At 32.9% G+C, this 19,547-nt stretch overlaps 2 protein-coding genes across 3 annotated transcripts; both read right to left on the bottom strand.

Annotated features, from left to right (window-relative positions):
- Positions 1-9,729: 9,729 nt before the first annotated feature.
- On the bottom strand, positions 9,730-13,363 carry LOC107430121 (SUMO-conjugating enzyme UBC9). The gene is made up of 4 exons (XM_048464644.2): positions 13,179-13,363; positions 11,470-11,597; positions 10,525-10,629; positions 9,730-10,094 (listed from the first exon to the last, which is right to left on the bottom strand). The coding sequence occupies exons 1-4, from the start codon at positions 13,246-13,248 to the stop codon at positions 9,951-9,953; spliced, it is 447 nt and encodes a 148-aa protein (XP_048320601.1). The 5' UTR covers positions 13,249-13,363; the 3' UTR covers positions 9,730-9,950.
- Positions 13,364-14,835: 1,472 nt separating this feature from the next.
- On the bottom strand, positions 14,836-19,022 carry LOC125419126 (probable inactive receptor kinase At4g23740). Of its 2 annotated transcripts, XM_016040921.4 has the most exons (4): positions 18,806-19,022; positions 18,565-18,600; positions 16,805-18,131; positions 14,836-15,822 (listed from the first exon to the last, which is right to left on the bottom strand). In XM_016040921.4, the coding sequence occupies exons 3-4, from the start codon at positions 18,036-18,038 to the stop codon at positions 15,161-15,163; spliced, it is 1,896 nt and encodes a 631-aa protein (XP_015896407.2). In that variant the 5' UTR covers positions 18,039-18,131; positions 18,565-18,600; positions 18,806-19,022; the 3' UTR covers positions 14,836-15,160. The 2 variants fall into 2 exon arrangements, with proteins under 2 accessions (XP_015896407.2, XP_060674428.1); XM_060818445.1 differs by having other exon boundaries at positions 18,565-19,022.
- Between the last annotated feature and the right edge of the window lie 525 nt (positions 19,023-19,547).

Raw genomic sequence — 19,547 nt, 5'->3', positions numbered from 1 at the left:
CAAGTTGAAGTGTAAACTGTCCAAAAGGTGCCGGGAGTTGACTTTTTCTTGTGATGTAATTTTGAGTTGACTCTTGTATGGTTGTAAAGTACTCGTCGATACGAGTTCATAGACTAGCGGCACGCTTAAATCGGACATTTGGTTAAAAAGTTACGGACGTTTGAAATTCGCCGGGTACCGTATTATTTTAATATATCTGACTTAAGTGCACAGTAACGCCACGTGTCAGCTTCTGATTGGTCCACATGGTATGAACAGTGTCACGCAGGGGTTTTATTTGTTAAAACACTCGGGGAAGAGAGAGAAAGAGAGAGAGGAGAGAGAGAGGAGAGAGAGAGAGAGTCATCGGCCGCTGTGTTCGACCTCCTGAACCCGAATCCGACATCCGTTTCCGCCAACGCGCGACGGTTTGGGAGAATTGCGGAGCCGAAACCCGAAAAGCTTCCCGACGAAATTTGGACCCCGTCGGATACGATCATCGGAAATTAAGACCGGATCTGTAATTAGCATCACTCGAGCTTTGTTTCGGTATATAACTCGTAAATTCTAGATATCGTTTGTGTTTTGACCCCCCGGGTACCGGTTATTATTTACCCGAATAAAATATTAATTTATTTGAATGTCTGTGAATTTTGTTCTAGGAGCACCGGTGAGTCGTAGAATTGATCCCGTAGTGGATCGTGGGTTAATTGCGTGCTACAGGTGAGTGACCCACCTTCAAATTAATTTTGGGAATTTATTTGGTGAATATATTATGTGCGATTTAAATATTTGGAATTTAATTTCTATATGCCAAATATTTATTGGATTTATTGTGGAATTATTTATGAATTTATTGGATTTAAGAAAATGTGCATTCTACAAATTTATGCCATGTGAAATTATTTTATGGTTTTGAGGATTTTGAAATTGGTGTGGTTTTAATGGTAAATTGGGCACGATTTGACTTTCAAATATTTCAAGGAAAATATTTGGTTATGTTGGTGATTTCAATTTATATAAAATATGCCCATGGAATATTATGAGATTTGATTATGATATTTCGAGAAATTATTTATGCTTGGAAAAATGTGGATATTTGAATTGATGGATTTGGGAGTTGGTGGATTTGAAAATCATGAAATTTATGGTATTGATTATAAAGAAATTGTGGAGAATTTCCCGGTTCAAGCGGATGGATTATGCCCGCTATGCTTATGAAAAATGTGAAATTTGTTTTATAATTTAAATTTGTGGATTTTATGATTTTTGGATGCACCGTGCACGTACTGGTGTTCTGATTATATGTGATATGATATATGTGATATGGTTAGTGTGCACACGGTTGTGATTAGCGTGCAGGTGGGTGTGCGTAGCACGCGGTTGATATTATGAGGGTGTCCTGTGGATGCCATCGGAGAGGGTGGCCACCCTCCATGGCCGGGACACCAGGTTAGCAGCGGCGCAGTGGGACGCCACGCGACCGTATGCCGGTTTCTTTCTATAACCTCCTGTCTGGCGGTACCTTGGGACGCTGGGTACTGTTGGCGCCACTGGTATATAGTGGGTGCATCAACTGATTTCAGAACTGTGTTTTAAAAATAAAATGTTTTAAAGCCGTATTGGAATTAAAAATATGATTAGTACTGTTTCCGGTATTTATTTATTTGATGTCTTGGTTTTCGGGAAACATGAACAAAGGGTTTTGTGAAAAAGTTTTAAAAGGGGAACTTTTCCAACTGAGAGAATTGTAAGGGTTTTGAGAGAAATTATTATTTCCAATTAATTATTCTTTATATACTTATTACTGTGATATTATATTGTATAGTAGATAGGGTCACTCACTGAGATGATTAGCATCTCACACTCTTAAATTCCGTTCCTCTAGGTACCAGGTTGTCGGTGTTCATCCGGAGCGGACTTGATCTTCATCGCTGTTTTACTTCGTGAAGTACCCTGTTCTTCTTTTATTGCAGTTGTACTATTTCTTTCACTCTTGTTGTATTTACTTTGCACTGGATTACTGTATTTTTTATTTTTGAAGTGCTGCAATTTGTGGAATCAATTTGTAGTATTGTGGGAGGAATAAGGGGATATTTTTGAAGTGTGTTTTCAGTGCAGGTAAATTTGTGGTAAGTAAATCCCTTAGAGGAGGCTCTGTCGGATTTTCCGTTGGAGGGTCCGGTAGGGTTTTTCTGGGATCAGGGCTGTCTAGGGTTCCGGGGAAGGAATTCTGGACGGGTCCTGACAAGAGAGCTGTACGTGTATGTATATATATATATATATATATTTGTTATTATTATTGTTATTATCATTATTATTATATGTATATGTATTTTGTTTTTGGGATCCAATGGATGGGGTAAGAGAGGAAAATGGGGATGCATTTGGGATTAGCAATGAAAAAACAGAAGTTGTAGCTTTCTTGGACTCAGGCAAAATAATTGACAACTTGTGACTAGCCGTATGAGTATGAAAATATAGATTAAAATACAAGCAAAGAAGTACATGGGATTCGACAAATTCATGCGAGATAGTGGTCGTATTCCGACCTACATTTATAACCAAATTTTTAATTTCTATTTCACCTACTTGTTTTTGCCTTCTCAAACCACTCAATTTCTATCATTTTCTTATTGCAGTTTTGTGCTATATCTGAACATTTTATATATGCATAAAGCATAATATATATTATATATACTATATGTTTTAAGAGATATAAGGTCAATGAGCATCGTCCCCTAGATTCAGTATTCTTTGAGCCACGAAAATGGAGAGAACTAGTCCTACCAATTAATATTATTTTTTTATATATTTGATTATAAACAATCATTATTTTTGGACCCATTGGGATTAACTGTGTCTCTACGTTTTTTCTGCATGATATATATGCACACACGCACACACACACACACACACACACACACACACACATATACACTAAGTCATCTGCACTGAGATCCATGTGGACTTGGTTTTTAGTTTTTATTATTGAACAATCATAATGTTTATGAAACATAAGAAAATATATATAAATCATCACCTCCCTTCCCAAAATATATGAAAGGAAAAATGTATTGAACAATTTTTATCAATTTATTTTATTAATTTAATACTTTTTTTTAGTACATAGTTAACATTAAGTAGTAGTAGTAACATTGTTTTTACTTGTCTTTTTGGAACAGTTGAATTGGTAAGATCACATATGTCTCTCTTAGGCTCAAAATTTGGGGATACAATCTTCCTTCTTCAATTTTTTTTTTAAAAAAAATAAAAAAAATCATTTCTTTTACTTTAATTAATTAATTATATATACTTCCGTTACAAAAGTAATTAAAATAATAAAACAAAAAATTTTGAAAGTTTTAGACAATTCTGTTCCTTTTAGTAGTTCACTCTCTGCACTAAGCCATATCTTAATTTCTTAATGGCTTTGCCTGCAGTGGTACTTTAGTGAACAGCTTTTAAAATTTAGGAAGAGAAATCCTTAAATAATCAGTACAAACAGGACGTTATCGTTAAAATCATATTCTATAAGCAATTTCTACCTCTTCCTAGTAATTTGATGGCATTTTGACAGTATAATTGTTGTACTTTTTACTTCATAATTTTAATAAAAGAGTAATAATATTATACAGTTATTTCTATAAAAAAAAAAAAAAAAAAAAAAAGAGATGCATGCTAATTAATGACACTTGTCAGACCATCAAAAGATTTGTCGTTTAATTTGTATGTTGCCAACGTGTAAGAATAATAATGTTCCTCACTTATTTAAAGTAGTCAAAAAAAAAAAAATTTACAAAATACAAAATTTTGCCAACTTTTTTCTTTTTCCTCGATTGATTGATAAAAAAATAGAAAACAAGTCAAAGCTAGAAGTTTGACTTGATTCATGGTACATGGACGTATACATCAATTAATACTCTTGTCTCTTTGTTTTTTTTTTTTTTTTTTAATAAATTTTAAATTTTTATTCACATGGTCAATCTCACTTTTGCACTTTAGTTTATCTTCTATACTGTAGATTTGGAAAATTATAACAAATTGAAGAATTTTTTTTTTCTTTATCAATATTAAACAATTAAAACTAGATAGAGGGAAAATTTCATCCTGATATATATTAACCACTAAATTAAGCTTATAAATACAACAAATTGAATATTGATGTGATTAACAAGACGAAATTCATAGCATAGCATAGTAATGGCATCAAAGCTCATCCGAAATATGTAGAGAATAATAATGCTAAACGTTAAATTTATTTATCAAATAACATATCAATATTTAATTGATATATTTTGAATTACACTTTTCTATTTAATATGTCAATTATCCATATTTATGTTGTAATGTATACATATCAACTAATAATATATAGATATTTACATTCCATTTATAAATGTTTTAGGTTAATATTTTAATGTTTATACTACTACAGATATGTAAAAAAACCTAAAACTATTTTCCTTTTTATTTTATGCTCAATTTCTTGTTGCTGTTTTTTGGTTTATTTCATGGACCATTTGTTCTTGGGAATTAAAATCTTAAATAATATGGTCCTTTTTTTTTTTTGACCGAAAAATATATGCCGATGGAGACAAAAAAATAATACTACAGGCATTTATTTTTTTTGGTGAAAACTACAGGCATTTATTTGAACATAGAAATGTTGTATGAAACGTAATTTTCTTAGTACTATCGTTTTTTTTTTTTCTTCGTCATGTTCTAGCAAGTTGCAACTTTGTTTATGACCATATCTCATCACTACCTACTAGTATCTGCCATTAAAAGCTTCAATATCTCAGAACTCACTACCTACTAGTGTCTGCCATTAAAAGCTTCAATATCTCAAAACACATTAACACACCACACTAAAAATTTGAAATTACACATATCAAATATTTAGGCACCATTTTTGTATATGAACTAAATATTCACGCGTAACGATATATCTTAAGATGTGTTTATTAACATGTTCAGTTTTTCTTTTTCCTTTCCAATTATATGTAATTCAATTATTTTAATTATTTGTTAGTGTTAGTTATTTATAGTTAAATTTTATTAAATATATCAATTAATTACGAATATGAAAAAATGAAAAGAAACAAAGATTAAAAATTAAAAAAAATTAAATTGTACTTCATTTTCTATTTATATTTTTTTCATTCATAATTAATAAAAACGTATAACTATAATCAATTAATTTTTAAAAAAATATTAAATTAAATAAATTATACACAATATAAGTGAAAAAATAAAAATAAAAAATAAAAATGAATAAGTTAAAAACGGCTCGTAAACAGTTACAATTATATTATGATCGATCATATGGTAATTTAGTTATTATATATTTATAACTTTTAATAATTAGTTATTTTTTTAGTCAAGACTCTCACACTAAAAAGTTATTGTAAACCAGAAAAAAATTAAAAAATAAATAAAGCATGGTTAAAACGAACCGTATGAGGTTGTTGTCTCGAAAATCGAAGACAGTTAATGAGAGGCAAACAAATGGGTGGGGCCAAAAACCGACACCTCACCACACAAACAATCCGTAACGAGCGCCGTTCACGATTCTCTAGTCCGACGACCAACACGTTTCCTTTCGCATGTGATGATGACGTGGCTTCCGTCTATGACGCTGCTTTTTTGTTTTTTAATGCAAAAAAGAAGAAATTGTTATTGCCACGGATTTTAAATTTGCGAAGCTTCTTGGAAATCGCCTTTCCAATAAAAAAGGTTATGAAGTTTATTATAGCTTCCTAGCTGTGCCTTTTTTTTTTTTTTAATTATATATTTTCTTTTTGGAACAATTACGTATTCAAAATTACAAATATGATTGACTAATTTGTACATGAAAAGGGGTTCTGAAACCCTAAAATTGGGGGTCTTTGGTAGACAAAAATTTAAGATGATATAGATATAATCAAAAGCTTGGAATGTATGTTTGCAATAACTTTAATGGGTTAGGTTAACTTGTTCACTTCTCCTTACAATTCATTCCCACTCACTTTTCTCCTTGGTTGGTCTTTTAGCCCACCAAAATTCATTCATAAAGTTTTTCTCATCTAAAAAAGAAAATGGTATATATTCTCTCTAATTTGTTTTTTTTTTTAAATATATAATTTCAATATTTTATCATCCATTGAATCATAAGGATTAAAAAAATATTTTTGTTCATATATGTTTTTTGTGCATTCGTCTCAAAAACATTTTATTATAGTGTTTAAGGAATTTTGTTAACTTTTAATACAAGCTGTCTCTCATTAATGTTTGTTAATAGATTGCAGCATGTTCCTGCTAATGTATATATATATATATATATATATTTTCCTACTACTATTTTCAGCACCAAACCCATTAAAACCCAAATAGAATACAACTTGATATTTCTTTATTTAATGCCAGTATTATTATGTCCAAGAGCTTTGTCCATCAAATCACTAACTCATTCACAAGCCAACTCTAGCTACAAAAAGAACAACAATCTCTCTAACAAACAAAATATTTCAGGTTTTAATTTCCATCGCTTGAAGAAATATCAAGATCAAATTCTGGGTGAATTTGATTAAATGGAGGGAATGAATAATGAAGGAATCATTTTCATCCCATTATAGTTGATAATTGATTTTAAATTAATATTGAGTCCACCTCATCAAATGCTCAGCATCCATGTGGCAACCGATCGAGCTCGACAATGGCCACATCATCAATGACTGAGATATCTTTTCATGATAGAGAAGTGGGTTTTTAGGTTGTGATTATCACTCATTCCTGTCTTTAATAGAGACAAAAGGCCTGGTTTGGTAGACTGAAAACTGGTTGATTAAATTAATGATAAAAGGACCTGATTTTATGGGACCAAAACAAGGTCCTGTATTCCAACTTGTGCGCACTGACTCCTTTTGTTTGCTGAGGGGATTGATATTTGATTAAGTTAATAGGTATTACATATTGTGCATTGAGCTTTCCATGTGCAATTTAATATATGAAAAAAAAAAAAAAAAAAGAGAAAAACAAGAGGTTTTTAAAGATAAAAGAATTTGGTTAGTGTTTTTTTTTTTTTTTTTTTTTTTTTTTTTTTTTTTTTTATAGAAAAACTCCAAATGCAACGGTGTTAGACAAAAAAAGACAGTAATCACTGTGCCCTATAAAAATAAATAAAAATAAAAATACAAGTGTGATGCAACTAAGCTAGCTTCATTTGCTTTTTCTTCTTCCTTTATTTTTTATTTTTTTCTTTTATGGGGAACAAAACCATATAGATATGCAGAAGAGGCACAGCCCACAGTGCAACCACCTTGACTCCTTTGGGTGGTTTTTTTTGGACTTGCTTAGACAATGTTCCATTCATTTTTTTCCCCCCATATATATATATATATGTATGAATATTTGTTAAATTAATAAGGTACAAAAAAATGGTCCAAAAAGTTCAGGTGACGAAAACCATTAAGTTATAAGATTATCAATGTTTCCAAGCAATCTTTTTCCTCTCAAAGAAAGATGGAAACCATATTCTTAAATAAAATATCAGATTAAATAACATAATTTAGCTTCTTGATGACCTATTTCCTTTTACAGGGTCTATAATATCTTAGTAGCTAGGCATGAAAATTAAAATACTAGTAAAGGGGATCCCAGTATATATGAGGAAATGGCACATTAAAAAAATGTTCCCAGTGAAAGAAAGCCAGGTGTTATTGTATGATTGGAAAATAACCTAACACCGAATTATGGTAATGGTCCAATAGTTGTGCAAGATGTCCTGGAAAGCTGCTAATATGTTTTGACTTTATAGAGTCAAATTCAATTTAAACAAAAAGCAAAATCATATTAAAATTTTTTAAGATCTTTGTGGGGGAGCCTTATAATACCTTTTCAATGCCCCAAAGAGCTTTATAAAAAAAAAAAGGAGCCTCAGCTATTGTTTAGAGCTTTTAAATAAAACATTGTCTGAGAAAAAATTGAAAAAAATAAACAGACCCAACTGGGATTTTTCTAAGATTAAGCTGGAAATTAATGAAAATAAATAATAATATTAATAAGAGAATGAGAGTAGGGTTTGAAGACAGAGTAGAGCTATGACTTGGATTTAATAGAGTAGGGTTTGAAGACAGAGTAGAGCTATGACTTGGATTTAATAGCCTTACATGTTTTGATGAGAATTGTCATTTTGTGTAGGGAGATTACAAGTTTACAACGCATTGTTGGAAAGTATTGACAAAAATCACAGATTGTTTTATTTTCCACTCCAAACCCACTTGGGGTTGGGTCTGATTCTTCAACAAAGCCATGGTTGAAAATTGGTCATCTTTCATGAGAGACAATTTTCAAATTTGGTGTTTTTTACACCTCCGTATCTAGTGTCACTATTATACTTGGGAGTGTGTAGATTGGAAGCATCAGATTCAGGCAACAAAAAACGGATACGAAGCAAGTGCCTAAGGGCCACACACACACTTTGGAAGGAGCTTTTTCACCATTGAATGGCCCTCCATACTTTTCTTTTTCTTTTCTTTTTTTTCCTTTTTTTTTTCTTTTTTTTTTTTTTTTTTGGCCTATGGTAGAAATTTCCTTTTTCTATGGGAGTAGGGAGCAGAAAAAACAGATCTAAGTAGGGAGCAGAAAAACAGATCAAAGTTTCAGTTTCAATAGTAATTTTATTTTGACACTCTCATTATTAAGACTTTAATAACTAGATCATCTTCCAGATTGTGTTGCTAACTAACTTAGATCATCTTCCAGATTGTGTTGCTAACTAACTTGCTATTGAATTTGTTTTCACAAAAAAATTTCTTGAGATTAAAAAATAAATAAATAAATTGTTTATCTGAAAACATGAAATTGGGAGGACACCCACATTTTAGCAATTAAATGTGTCCAACTTAACTGTAAATTTTATGGTTTAAACTGGATAATGGAATTCAAATCCTGAATGATATGTTCAATCTGTAAACCCATTGGGATGGATTACAAACCAAGTTTCTCAAAATGACCTTCCTAAGTTTACCTTTGAAGAAGCTGATATTAGATTTTTCCGCAATCAAATTTATCATATGCTCAGGTTTCAAGCTTGCTAATTTTCATCTAGACAGCCTAATGGAAAAACCACTGCTTTTTCTCACAAAGATCCAGAGTGCAAATCTAATCTACCACCCCCAATATCAAATCAAGGGAAAAAAAAAAAAAAAATGAAGAAAGGGGGTTCAAACTTGCTAGCTCATAAACGAAATAAAAAAGAAGATTAATGCATATTCTTGTTTGGGCTCTGTCTCGTCAAACGGTCCAAGCAAGGTTTGGAATGTCGATAAGTTGTGTTGAACCAATATTTTGTTTGGCCCAATGGCTTGCTTCAAATTCAAAAGTTTGAAAATTTTGTGCATTGTTTCCGTTACATTGTAATTGTATTTATTTAAAAGAGCTTCTTGTTGTTTTTCCTTTTTTAATTGTTTTTTGTTTTCCGTTATTCCAGAGTAAAGAATCAGGCACATCAGCTTCACTGATAACCATGTCGCATTTTATTAGTTCAGAATTAGAAAACTTTGATACCGACCTTCTGCTATGAAACATTTTCTATACAAATAATAAATTTGTATACCTCGACCAATGTGTAAAATGTTTATAAGATCATGCTATCACGTGCTATAGCATGTGCCTTAGGAGCATGACAATACGTGCATCAAGCTATATAAATAGTATGCGCTCATGTTTTCAGCTACAAATTTTATGGGCAGGATTTCAGATTTAAGGTGAAAAGAAACAAGTTTCTTTTATATTTAAAGACAATTCTGCGGTACAAACAATTTAAATTTTCAAGCAATTTGTGTTCTAAGAAGGGCAGGATTGAAAACTCTTCCTTGAGGTCCAAATCCGTGAAGAAAGGACCACATTTTCTTTCATACATATAAAAAACAAGACCAATGACTCAGAGAAAGCAACCCTCCCCTTCACACACGGCTCTAGCGGCAACCTTAACCCATAGCATACTTCTGGGTCCAGCTCCTTGCGGTTGTCTCGTACTTGTTCCTGTCGGTCTTGTACATGTGCGCAATCTCAGGAACTAAAGGATCATCAGGATTTGGGTCTGTTAACAGCGAACAGATCGAGAGCAACACCTGAGAAATAATCAACATGCATTCAGTGTTTTTTCCCAGGTTATACAACATAAAGTTAAGTGACTTTCTCAAAATAAGCTAAGACTCAAAATCAATGAGTACAGCATGCCAGTGTATGTGCATTGTTTCTCCTCGTTCCATCGTTTGTTATACTCCTAACAAAGGGGGAGTTACATAGTTTCATTTCAAATGGAAAAGGATAGCTGAAGCAACTTTTACAGTTCTTATTTCTGAGCATTCTGTAGTGAAACAACACCCATGAAAAACAGAATGACTGACTCAGTTTGACTTCTGATTTACATTCAAAGTTACAAATCCATCATCCACAACTATATGCAGACCACAAAAAGTGGATTGCAAGTGCACAATTATTCATATATGAAATTAAAATGGAAAAGAAAAATTCATGTGTAGGCAATAAAAATTCTACCTTGGATATGGTAAGAGCAGGACTCCACTGCTCCTTCAAAATATCAAGACAGATGCTACCATTACTGTTAATATTGGGGTGAAAGACCTTTGTCCTGAATGCAACCTGCACAGATCATCACAAAATTGCTATCATGAATTAATTGTATATGAAACTACCCAATGCACAAAATTACCATATTCCCAAATCAGTTTAAAGCAGGTTTTTACACTTGAAGAATCGATTTGTTCAGTTTCTGTCAACCTGTAGAATTAATATTGAAGCACATCCACCTTGGGCTATACAGGTGCATAAAAGTGGTCTTTATCTCTGTTTAACAATACAAGGGCAGTACGTGTGGCTCTCATAAGAGCCTGAGTAACCCAACCATGAACCATAATATACAAATAAGGCTTGCAATTCTAGTAGAGGAATTTGATCATTCCTCCTCTCATTATTAAGAAAGATATCAATGATAGACTTGTAAATTTCTCCTTCAAGAGAGGATAAGGGACATGTACACACAACAGTCGATTGAAAGTCACTTGGGTCTCATTTGATCCCCATCATAACTAATTCAAGCGAACACACTGACTGGATTAAACTGACACCCCATTAACTTAAATATTAAAATTAGTAAAACTCAATACATATTAACTTTAAACATAAAGGTGAAATTATGAGATGGAGTGGGAATATTGGTCACATAACTCATGACTCATAAGTAGTAAATTATTTGTAAATGTAGGGAAAGCCAAATCCTCAACAATCATGGACAATTACAATAGCATCGGGTAAAAAAGAAAAATGTCATTGCTTGAGATCCTGGATAACCAGATAAGAACGTCACTGAGAATAGACATAATATTTTTAACTACTTTATCAGTTTACTGGAAGAGGAAAAAATGAAACTGCTGTGGAACAAGATCACCAACTTATCACTTAAAACAATTAGAAGGCATTTACCTTAGGTGGTTTAAAAGGATAGTCCGGAGGAAAATGAATAGTCACAAGAAACACTCCACCAGTATATGGACTGTCAGGAGGACCCATAATTGTTGCTTGCCAATGAAACATGTCTTCAGCAACTGGGCCTAAATATACAACAAAAACAAACAAACCAAATTTAATTAATAAAAAAGTCACAAATATCTTTTATATCTAACAATTTTTACCGAGCAGGAAAACAAAAAACACAAAAAAAGGGAAGAAAGTAATCCAAAAGATACTGACTTATTGGCGAGAGAGAGAGAGCGAGAGAAATACAAAATAACAGAAACATAATAGGTTCCAGTTACTGTAGAAGTTATTCTTAGTTCTTATACCCCAAAAAGCAATAATTTTGTAATTTATGCAAACGGGTATTTGTTCAAAACCCAAAAGGGCTGTCTACCACTTGAGGAACCAAAAAAAAAAAAAAAACAAGGAAAAGAAAGAAAAAAAAGAAAGAAAGAAAAAATGGAAGGTATTTTGTCGTTCATAACTGTAACAGCATATACCATAACTAATAGATAATCCAACAATGAGATATTATCCCTGACTTCAATCTATGATATTGATTATTCACCTTCAAAACGCATCCTCACCTTCTCCTGACTAACTAAAATAATCTCTCTAGTACATTATAAGATGAATACATTATTCAGTAGAAGATATAATGATCAGTAATTGATTTCACCACCAGCGGTGAATTCATGGTTTTGAACAAATGAACAACCTCAATAATGCCAATGCAGCATAATCCATGAGCCAATAAGAATTTAGACTGTAATTTTAACTTTTCAAAGATAGGGGCCAAAGGGTGTATGAAGTCCACATATGATAAATGAAAGGACTAGAAATTCGAATAAAAAAGTACAAGTAATTAAAAGCTTAGGAACTTCTTTCAGTTCCTTTTAGGCTACACCAATCCATTGGGGAGGCTCAACGTTAGGAAGTCCATATTATTTAAGAATTTTGACTAAAAATATGATTGAACGAAACCATTAATTACTATGGTACATGGTGCACATTCTATTTCCTAATAGATGCGCCCCATTGATACAAACTGGAACTATGGTTGATGTTGAAAGTGCTACATGGGCAAGACTAGGTCAAATTCATGTAAGATGAGGTTGTCAAAAAACGCATGATAGCCTGACACTAAATATGAAAAAAATGGTAACAGAGGCAAACAACTTGGGGGTAAGACTTTGATCAACTCAATTTTGTAGCCAGAAAAGTTACAGCATTTGCATGCCCAAACCATCTCATCTTCTATTAGAAATTTCAAACACCCAAATTTAGGACTGAAAAAATTTCTTGATATGCTGCATAAAACATCATCTTTTTATTTTTCCCTTTTTTTTTTTTTCATTTGCATGGCAATCATAAACAAGACCCACCACAATCCTCAAGTTATAGACTCCCAAGCAACTCTGGCCTCAAGAAACGGACAAAAACAAAACTAATACAACTAGGCCTCCAACACCCAGATCATTAATATATTACATACCCAAACATGAACCCAATATATAAATTTCAGCAATCAGTAATACAGACCACCAAAAAAAAAAACCACTTGCATCTTGAAGGGGAAAAAAAAAAATCAACAAAATCACAAAAACAAAAATAGAAGGAAAAAAAGTTGAAAATGAAAGATAAAAAATGAAGGGTAACAGAACAAAAAAAAAAACCTGCACTGCAAGAGGTAGGGGGATCTTTCTGGAGATCTTTGAGCTCCTTCAAGATCCGCTTCGACGCCATGAAACTTGGTTTTTGCTTGTTTGCTTTACCTCCCGCAGGTATTTTTCTCTGAAGAACCAAAAAAATATAAAAGGGCAATACAAGGCAAAAGGCAAAAGCTTGTATTCACTGATTATAATAAAAAATGAATGATTAATAAATATAAGCTGTATCGTTGCTGTACATTGCTCGCTGATTGGTCTGCTTTACTTTGCTATGGACCCCACCACCCTTAAAATAATTATTTTTTATATTTTGTTTTTTTTATATTTTTGTTTATGAATAGGAGGGCTTGGGCTTGGTCCTTTTGGACGCGGTTTTACTTGGTTTTTTTACCCGTTGACCCTCCCATTGTCCATCAAACAATAATATTAGTAATATACAATATGTAGAAATAAAATAAAATTAGATTAAATAAATTTTTTTCTTCTTTCCAAAAATAAATAGTTGAGGGGCACAATACATAAGCTTTTGTAGGTTAAAAGGAAAATTCAGGACATGTAATAATATTTTAATGGGGTAAATTATTATGGTAAATCATTATTTACCCTTAAATAAATAATGATTTTTTTTATAATAAATAAATTATGATTAAGTTTGATAAGGAAATGAGAAAAATAATAAGGTGAAGGGGAGGAATGATGATTTTTCTTTTTCTTTTTTTTTTTTTTTTCTTTTTCTTTTTTTTCTGTAGGTGTAGGTGGATGGCTCTTTCTTTGTGTTTTACAATTTCTCATCATCCACCTTTCCTTAAAGATGGTCATCAATTATGTGCTTGACTAAGTTTTCAGGTCAAGTGGGTGGAATCATAGAGTCCCTCACACCCTACCAACCCTTTTTTTTTTTTTAATTTAAAAAAAAAAAAAAAAAAGGGTTGGTAGGGTGTGAGGGACATTAAAAAAAGAAAAAGAAAAAAAAGAACTTTGTGTTTTGTCTTCCAAAAATATTACCGCCTTGGCACCTGAATAATTTATTAAAAAAAAAAAAAAAAAAAAACAGTTGAATCTTTGAACTGAATCTCTGTGAGTCTTGCAAATGGAAACATTTACCCGAAAAGAAAAAAAGGAGTCTTGCAAACCCATTGTACTGTGTAACCGTGCAGGTGATTTGTACTACTTTTTAAGAAAGAAACTCAAAGTGATTTGTTTACATGCTTTTGAGCTTTCGCAAATATGTGAACATGTATAATTTTTGGAGCCCAAAAACTATTTGAAAAGCATTGTTTAAGAAACAAAAACAGATTCTTTCCCTTTAGAACAGAAAAGAACCATAGTCACTGGGCAACACATTTGAAAAGCAAAACAGCAAAGCAAAGCAAATGCAGTTTTGTTTCAAATTTGTCCCGCCAATGTCTTCTATATTCAAAGGATTTGGGCAATTTTTTCAAAGTTCAAACTCAGAATATATATCATCTTTTCCCAGAATAGGGTACCAAAGTTATAGAACAAGCACTTTATTATAACATGTGCTGCTGGTACATCAAACAGTAGACTAATTTTCCGGATTAAAATGCAATGAAGGGAAAGAATCACTGTGCTTTAAGCAGGAACCTCTGTGTGTGTGTGTGTGTGAGAGAGAGAGAGACAGAGAGACAGAGAGAGAGAGAGATTGAAGTTATAATGCAATATCTGAAATTTCACTACTTTCAGAATTGACAGCCAACTGATAACACCAATATACGACCTGACCTAAAATGGGATCGGGCGAGATATGGAAGTTATAATGCAACATCTCAATTTTCACTACTTTCAGAATTGACAGCCAACTGATAACACCAATATACGACCTGACCTAAAATGAGATCGGGTTGATGAAAGAAAAAAAATTATCACAGTTCTGTTCAATAGCCAGACTAAAAACAACATTTCTGAGTTAAAATGAAACGTAACACTTCATCATATGAGGGAAAAGAAGAAAAAGGCAAAATGGTGACTCAGTGTGAAACTAACTTCTCTGTCCCAACAACTGGTGGCAATGGGGGTGTTGAGGTTTCAGATTTGTTTTCAGAAGATGGCTGATTCTCATTATCAATATGCCGGACATTTTCTATCATTTTCACTACATCCACCATTTTAGGGCGCTGATCTGGCATCCTTACCACACAAGTCATGGCTATCTGTAACATTTCCACCATTTCTTCCTCTATGTTTGGATACCTCATTAGCTCTAAGTCAAACACTTCTGCTGTCCACTCCTCTCGGACAACAGAATGAACCCATCTGACCAAGTGAACAATCTCATCACCAGCTGTGGTATGGATTGGGGATTTTCCAGTGAGGAGTTCCAGTAAAACCACTCCAAAGCTATAGACATCTGAAGGTTGTGCTGCTTTCCGGGTGTCTGTTACTTCAGGGGCTCGGTAACCAGCAGCACGGGAGATAGGTGGGGCCAGGGAGCTCATTACGCCTGCCAGACCAACATCAGACACACAGCCATACTGTTTTGAATTGAGAAATATATTTGACAATTTGATATTCCCATGGACAAGCTTCCCACCGTTCTCTGTATGTATACGAGCAATTCCTCTTGCTGCACCAATAGCTATTTTCAATCGGGTATCCCAGTCTAAAGGGACCCTATTCTCTCCTCTTTTACCTGAAAAGAAGTAGATACATAATAAATTATAGAGCATAAATATAAGGCTCCAAGGAAGGCTGACCACTTAAGAAATTCAAAGCAATTAACATATGAAGCAGCAAGATAGGGTGTTTCACCACAAAGATTTAAATGCATAGAAATACAATTTATTTCCTATACAGGATTTAAGTTTCTTAGAAATACCAACCACAACTTAAAAAGACAATCATGCATAGATACTTTGTAAGGTCGCTGGGTGTTTCAGAATAATATACCTGCAATAAGATATCCTAATGTGTTTAACCAAATGATTGGTTGATAAATTGAACCAAGAGCATTAAGAATAATATAATGAATTTGGAAGATAAGTTTAGGATTCTTTACTGCCATATTATCTACAGGAATGCTTTGTTTAGATTATCTCTGAATCATTCTTCATGCAACTACTCTCATTTCTAGGTCAAACATAATAGTTCAGATCTACAAAGATCTGGGCAACATGGCATGATTGAATGAGCACATAAACTCAAACGTCTTTCTTTCTAGTTTCTATGCATAAAAGCAGCAGGTAACATACTGTAACCAACTCTTAGGATTTCAGGATATAACCAAAATCAGCCATCACAATTTGATTACTTGATATCAAGTTTAGTTCTTAGAGGTCAATTATAACTCGCAAAGTTTAAACTATTCTAGCCAAATGCATATGTTAAAGTTTTGACCATTAACCAAAATTCTTAAGGGCCAATAGGTATTATAGTTTTTGCGGAACTAAGAATATTAGGAACTGTCACTGAAGGTATGCCTTATAGACTTCTTTAGTCTTATTTCTCCACCTATTTAGCAAAGTTATTGCAAAATTATAAAAATGGTTGAATCCTTCAGCAGCTATATATTGCAACGGCGACCTCTTTGTTATGAGAAATTCTAAAAAAATGAATGCGCAATTTAAGCATGCAGATAATCAACTATCATATATAGGAAAATAGAATCAACATACCATGTAAAATAGCTGAGACGCTCCCCTGGCTAAAATAATCATACACCGTAAGCTTCTCATCTTTGGAATAGTAGTAAGCCTTAAGCTCAACCACATTCTCATGCCTTATACTCCCAACTAGCTCCATTTGTTGCTCAAAATCCTTCTTCCCAACACTCACCTCCTTCAATCTCTTAACCACCACTGTGGTAGCATCCTCAAGTATTGCTTTATAAGCTGTACCAAATGTTCCCTTTCCTAGAACCTCAGCAGAAGCCCTCAATAAATCCTCCAAATCAAATGCATAATTACAACCCTCAAAGAACACCAGCCTATTATTTGCATCTTGACTTCTTGATATCACTTTTTCTGGTGACATTTCTCCCTTGTGCAACTTCCCAGAAAGCCCATCTTTCCTGTTTCTCCTTGAGCAGCAAACAAGTATCAGAAAACCAAAAGCTATAAGCCCCAAAACACCAGCAGCAATTATAATTCCTAACAATGCTGTTTCACCAAGCTTCCCAACATTCTTAGATTTGGAATATGGTTCTGAAGTGGGTGAAAGAACAGGAGAAAGGTCAGGTGGGAAACCTGAGATAGAAATGTTGTTGCCCATGAACACTGACCTTGGAAACCTTCGAAGTGATTTGGGCACTTCACCATTCAGATTGTTGTTGGATAGATTCAACTGCTGCAATTTGGGGAGCTGGAGATCAGGGATTTCACCAGAAAGTGAGTTGTTTGCAAGATTCAAGCCTGTTAGCTGAGTTAAGCTGGAGAGTGAATAAGGAATAGTACCATTATAGCCATTGTTAGACAGGTTTACAATAGTGAGGTTCTTCCAAACTGAGAAATCTGAAGGTAATGGCCCAGAGAAGTTGTTGAATTGAAGGTAAAGAAAAGACAGGTTTTTGAGATTTGAGAAATCAGATGGAAAATGCCCACTTATACCATTGGATCTAAGGCTCAAAATCTGAAGCTCTGAAAGACGGCTAAGTGTATTCGGTGGAATCGGACCGTGAAATCCAACCCCGGGCAATCTGACGGATATTACACGAGATTTGTCCACACTACAAGCCACTCCAGTCCAGTGGTCACACACAGGAGAGCTCTCATTCCAATTGAGAGACCGAGAATGAGGAAGTTGGTTGACAAAATCCAGCAGAGCTTGCTTATCCTCAACTGGGTCTGCATTTACCCTCAAGAAAAACAAACCCAGAAAGAAAATCCAAGAGAAAATTCTCAGGCTCTCCATTTCCTCTCTACCCGCTTAAAAGTTGAAAGCTTTTTTCAAGCAGAGAACGAGCTGTTCCTCCTGCAAAGTCTTTGTTTTTTCATAGTTCTCTGGCTGATATATGAACCAGCAATGAACATGAAAAAAACCAAATCAATGAATACAAAATACAAAATGTAAAAGAAAAAAGTAAAGAATAAGAAGAACAAAAAAAATTAAAAATTTTCAGATTCCAAGATGATTGTCTAGAAAAGTAGTGTCTCTCCTGTGAAATTTTTGACATAAAAAAATGAGCTTGCAGGCTTTGAATAATGAGTTTATATATATATATATATATAGATTAGTCAAAAAGGAACTTGTTTATTTATTTTATTCTGTAAAAGAAAAGTTGTATTGCACCAGGAATCGAGCTTCTTTTTGTTCTTTGTTCTTTGTTTCTTTGTTTCTTTTTAACTTTCTGCTCGAAAAGATAACCATATATAAAAAATACACACACACAGACTTCTTAGCTAAATATAGTTACTACCATAATATGTTACCTACTTACATTGCTTTCAGATCTGAACCATCACCAAAAATGCCTCTGCTTGTACCCAAGACAAGAAAAAAATAAATAAATAAACCAGTCAAAAATTACAACTGAAAAACAACTCCAAAGAAAAACACAGAGGCTGAAAAATGCAGGAAATCAAAGTTTTTGAGCGTTAAATAAACCAAAGAGAAGTTTGAGAAACAAAGACCAAACATTTTTTTTAGAGAGAGAAAGAAGGAATGGAAATTGAACGTACTAGTTATGATTTCTCAAAACTGATAGTGATTACAGTAAAGCAGCATCCAATGTAAATGAACCTAAATTTTAATCATTGAAAATAAGTGTTACCCAAAATTCTTCTCCCCACCCTATAAACCCCAGAAGAAAAAAAATAGAAAAACAAAAAAAGAAAAAAAATATTGGAAAATCGGAAAAACAACAAGAAGAAACAAATGAGTTTTTGAATTTTTTTTTTTTTTTTTTTGTTTTTTTATTGGAATGACTGAGAAGTTAAATTTAATTGAGATAGAGATAAGGCAACTGTTAAACCGCCAGCAAGAGTCTCGATTTCAGAGGACTTTTTATGAGAGATTTGGGCTGAGTAGGCCTTTTTTTTTTTTTTTTTTACCTCTAAAGTCAAGCTCACAGTAAGTAAAATTTTACAAGTAACCGTGGGGTGAACGTAGTGGCCCTGTAGATGAGAACACAGGAGAAAAGCTTATTTATGGATAACGTGGCACAAACAAGAAACAATCCATTTATAATCCCACACTCTATAATTAATTTTTTTCAATCATTAGAGTTTTTTTTTTTTCTTTTTTTTGATAAAAAATCATTAGGGTTGTTTGTACCTTACATATGGTAATATATGGAAACTTTGTAATTAATTTATAAATAATATTAAAATATTATATATTTATTAAATTTATTTATCAAATAATTATATAATAAATTATATGATAAAATTTAATTATTTTATCTTTTTTGATTCATCTACC

Source organism: Ziziphus jujuba, chromosome 6 (assembly GCF_031755915.1).
Source record: "Ziziphus jujuba cultivar Dongzao chromosome 6, ASM3175591v1".
Classification (NCBI taxonomy): domain Eukaryota; kingdom Viridiplantae; phylum Streptophyta; class Magnoliopsida; order Rosales; family Rhamnaceae; genus Ziziphus; species Ziziphus jujuba.
Note: the sequence above shows the minus strand (reverse complement) of the source record. Positions and strands in the feature narration are given on the sequence as shown.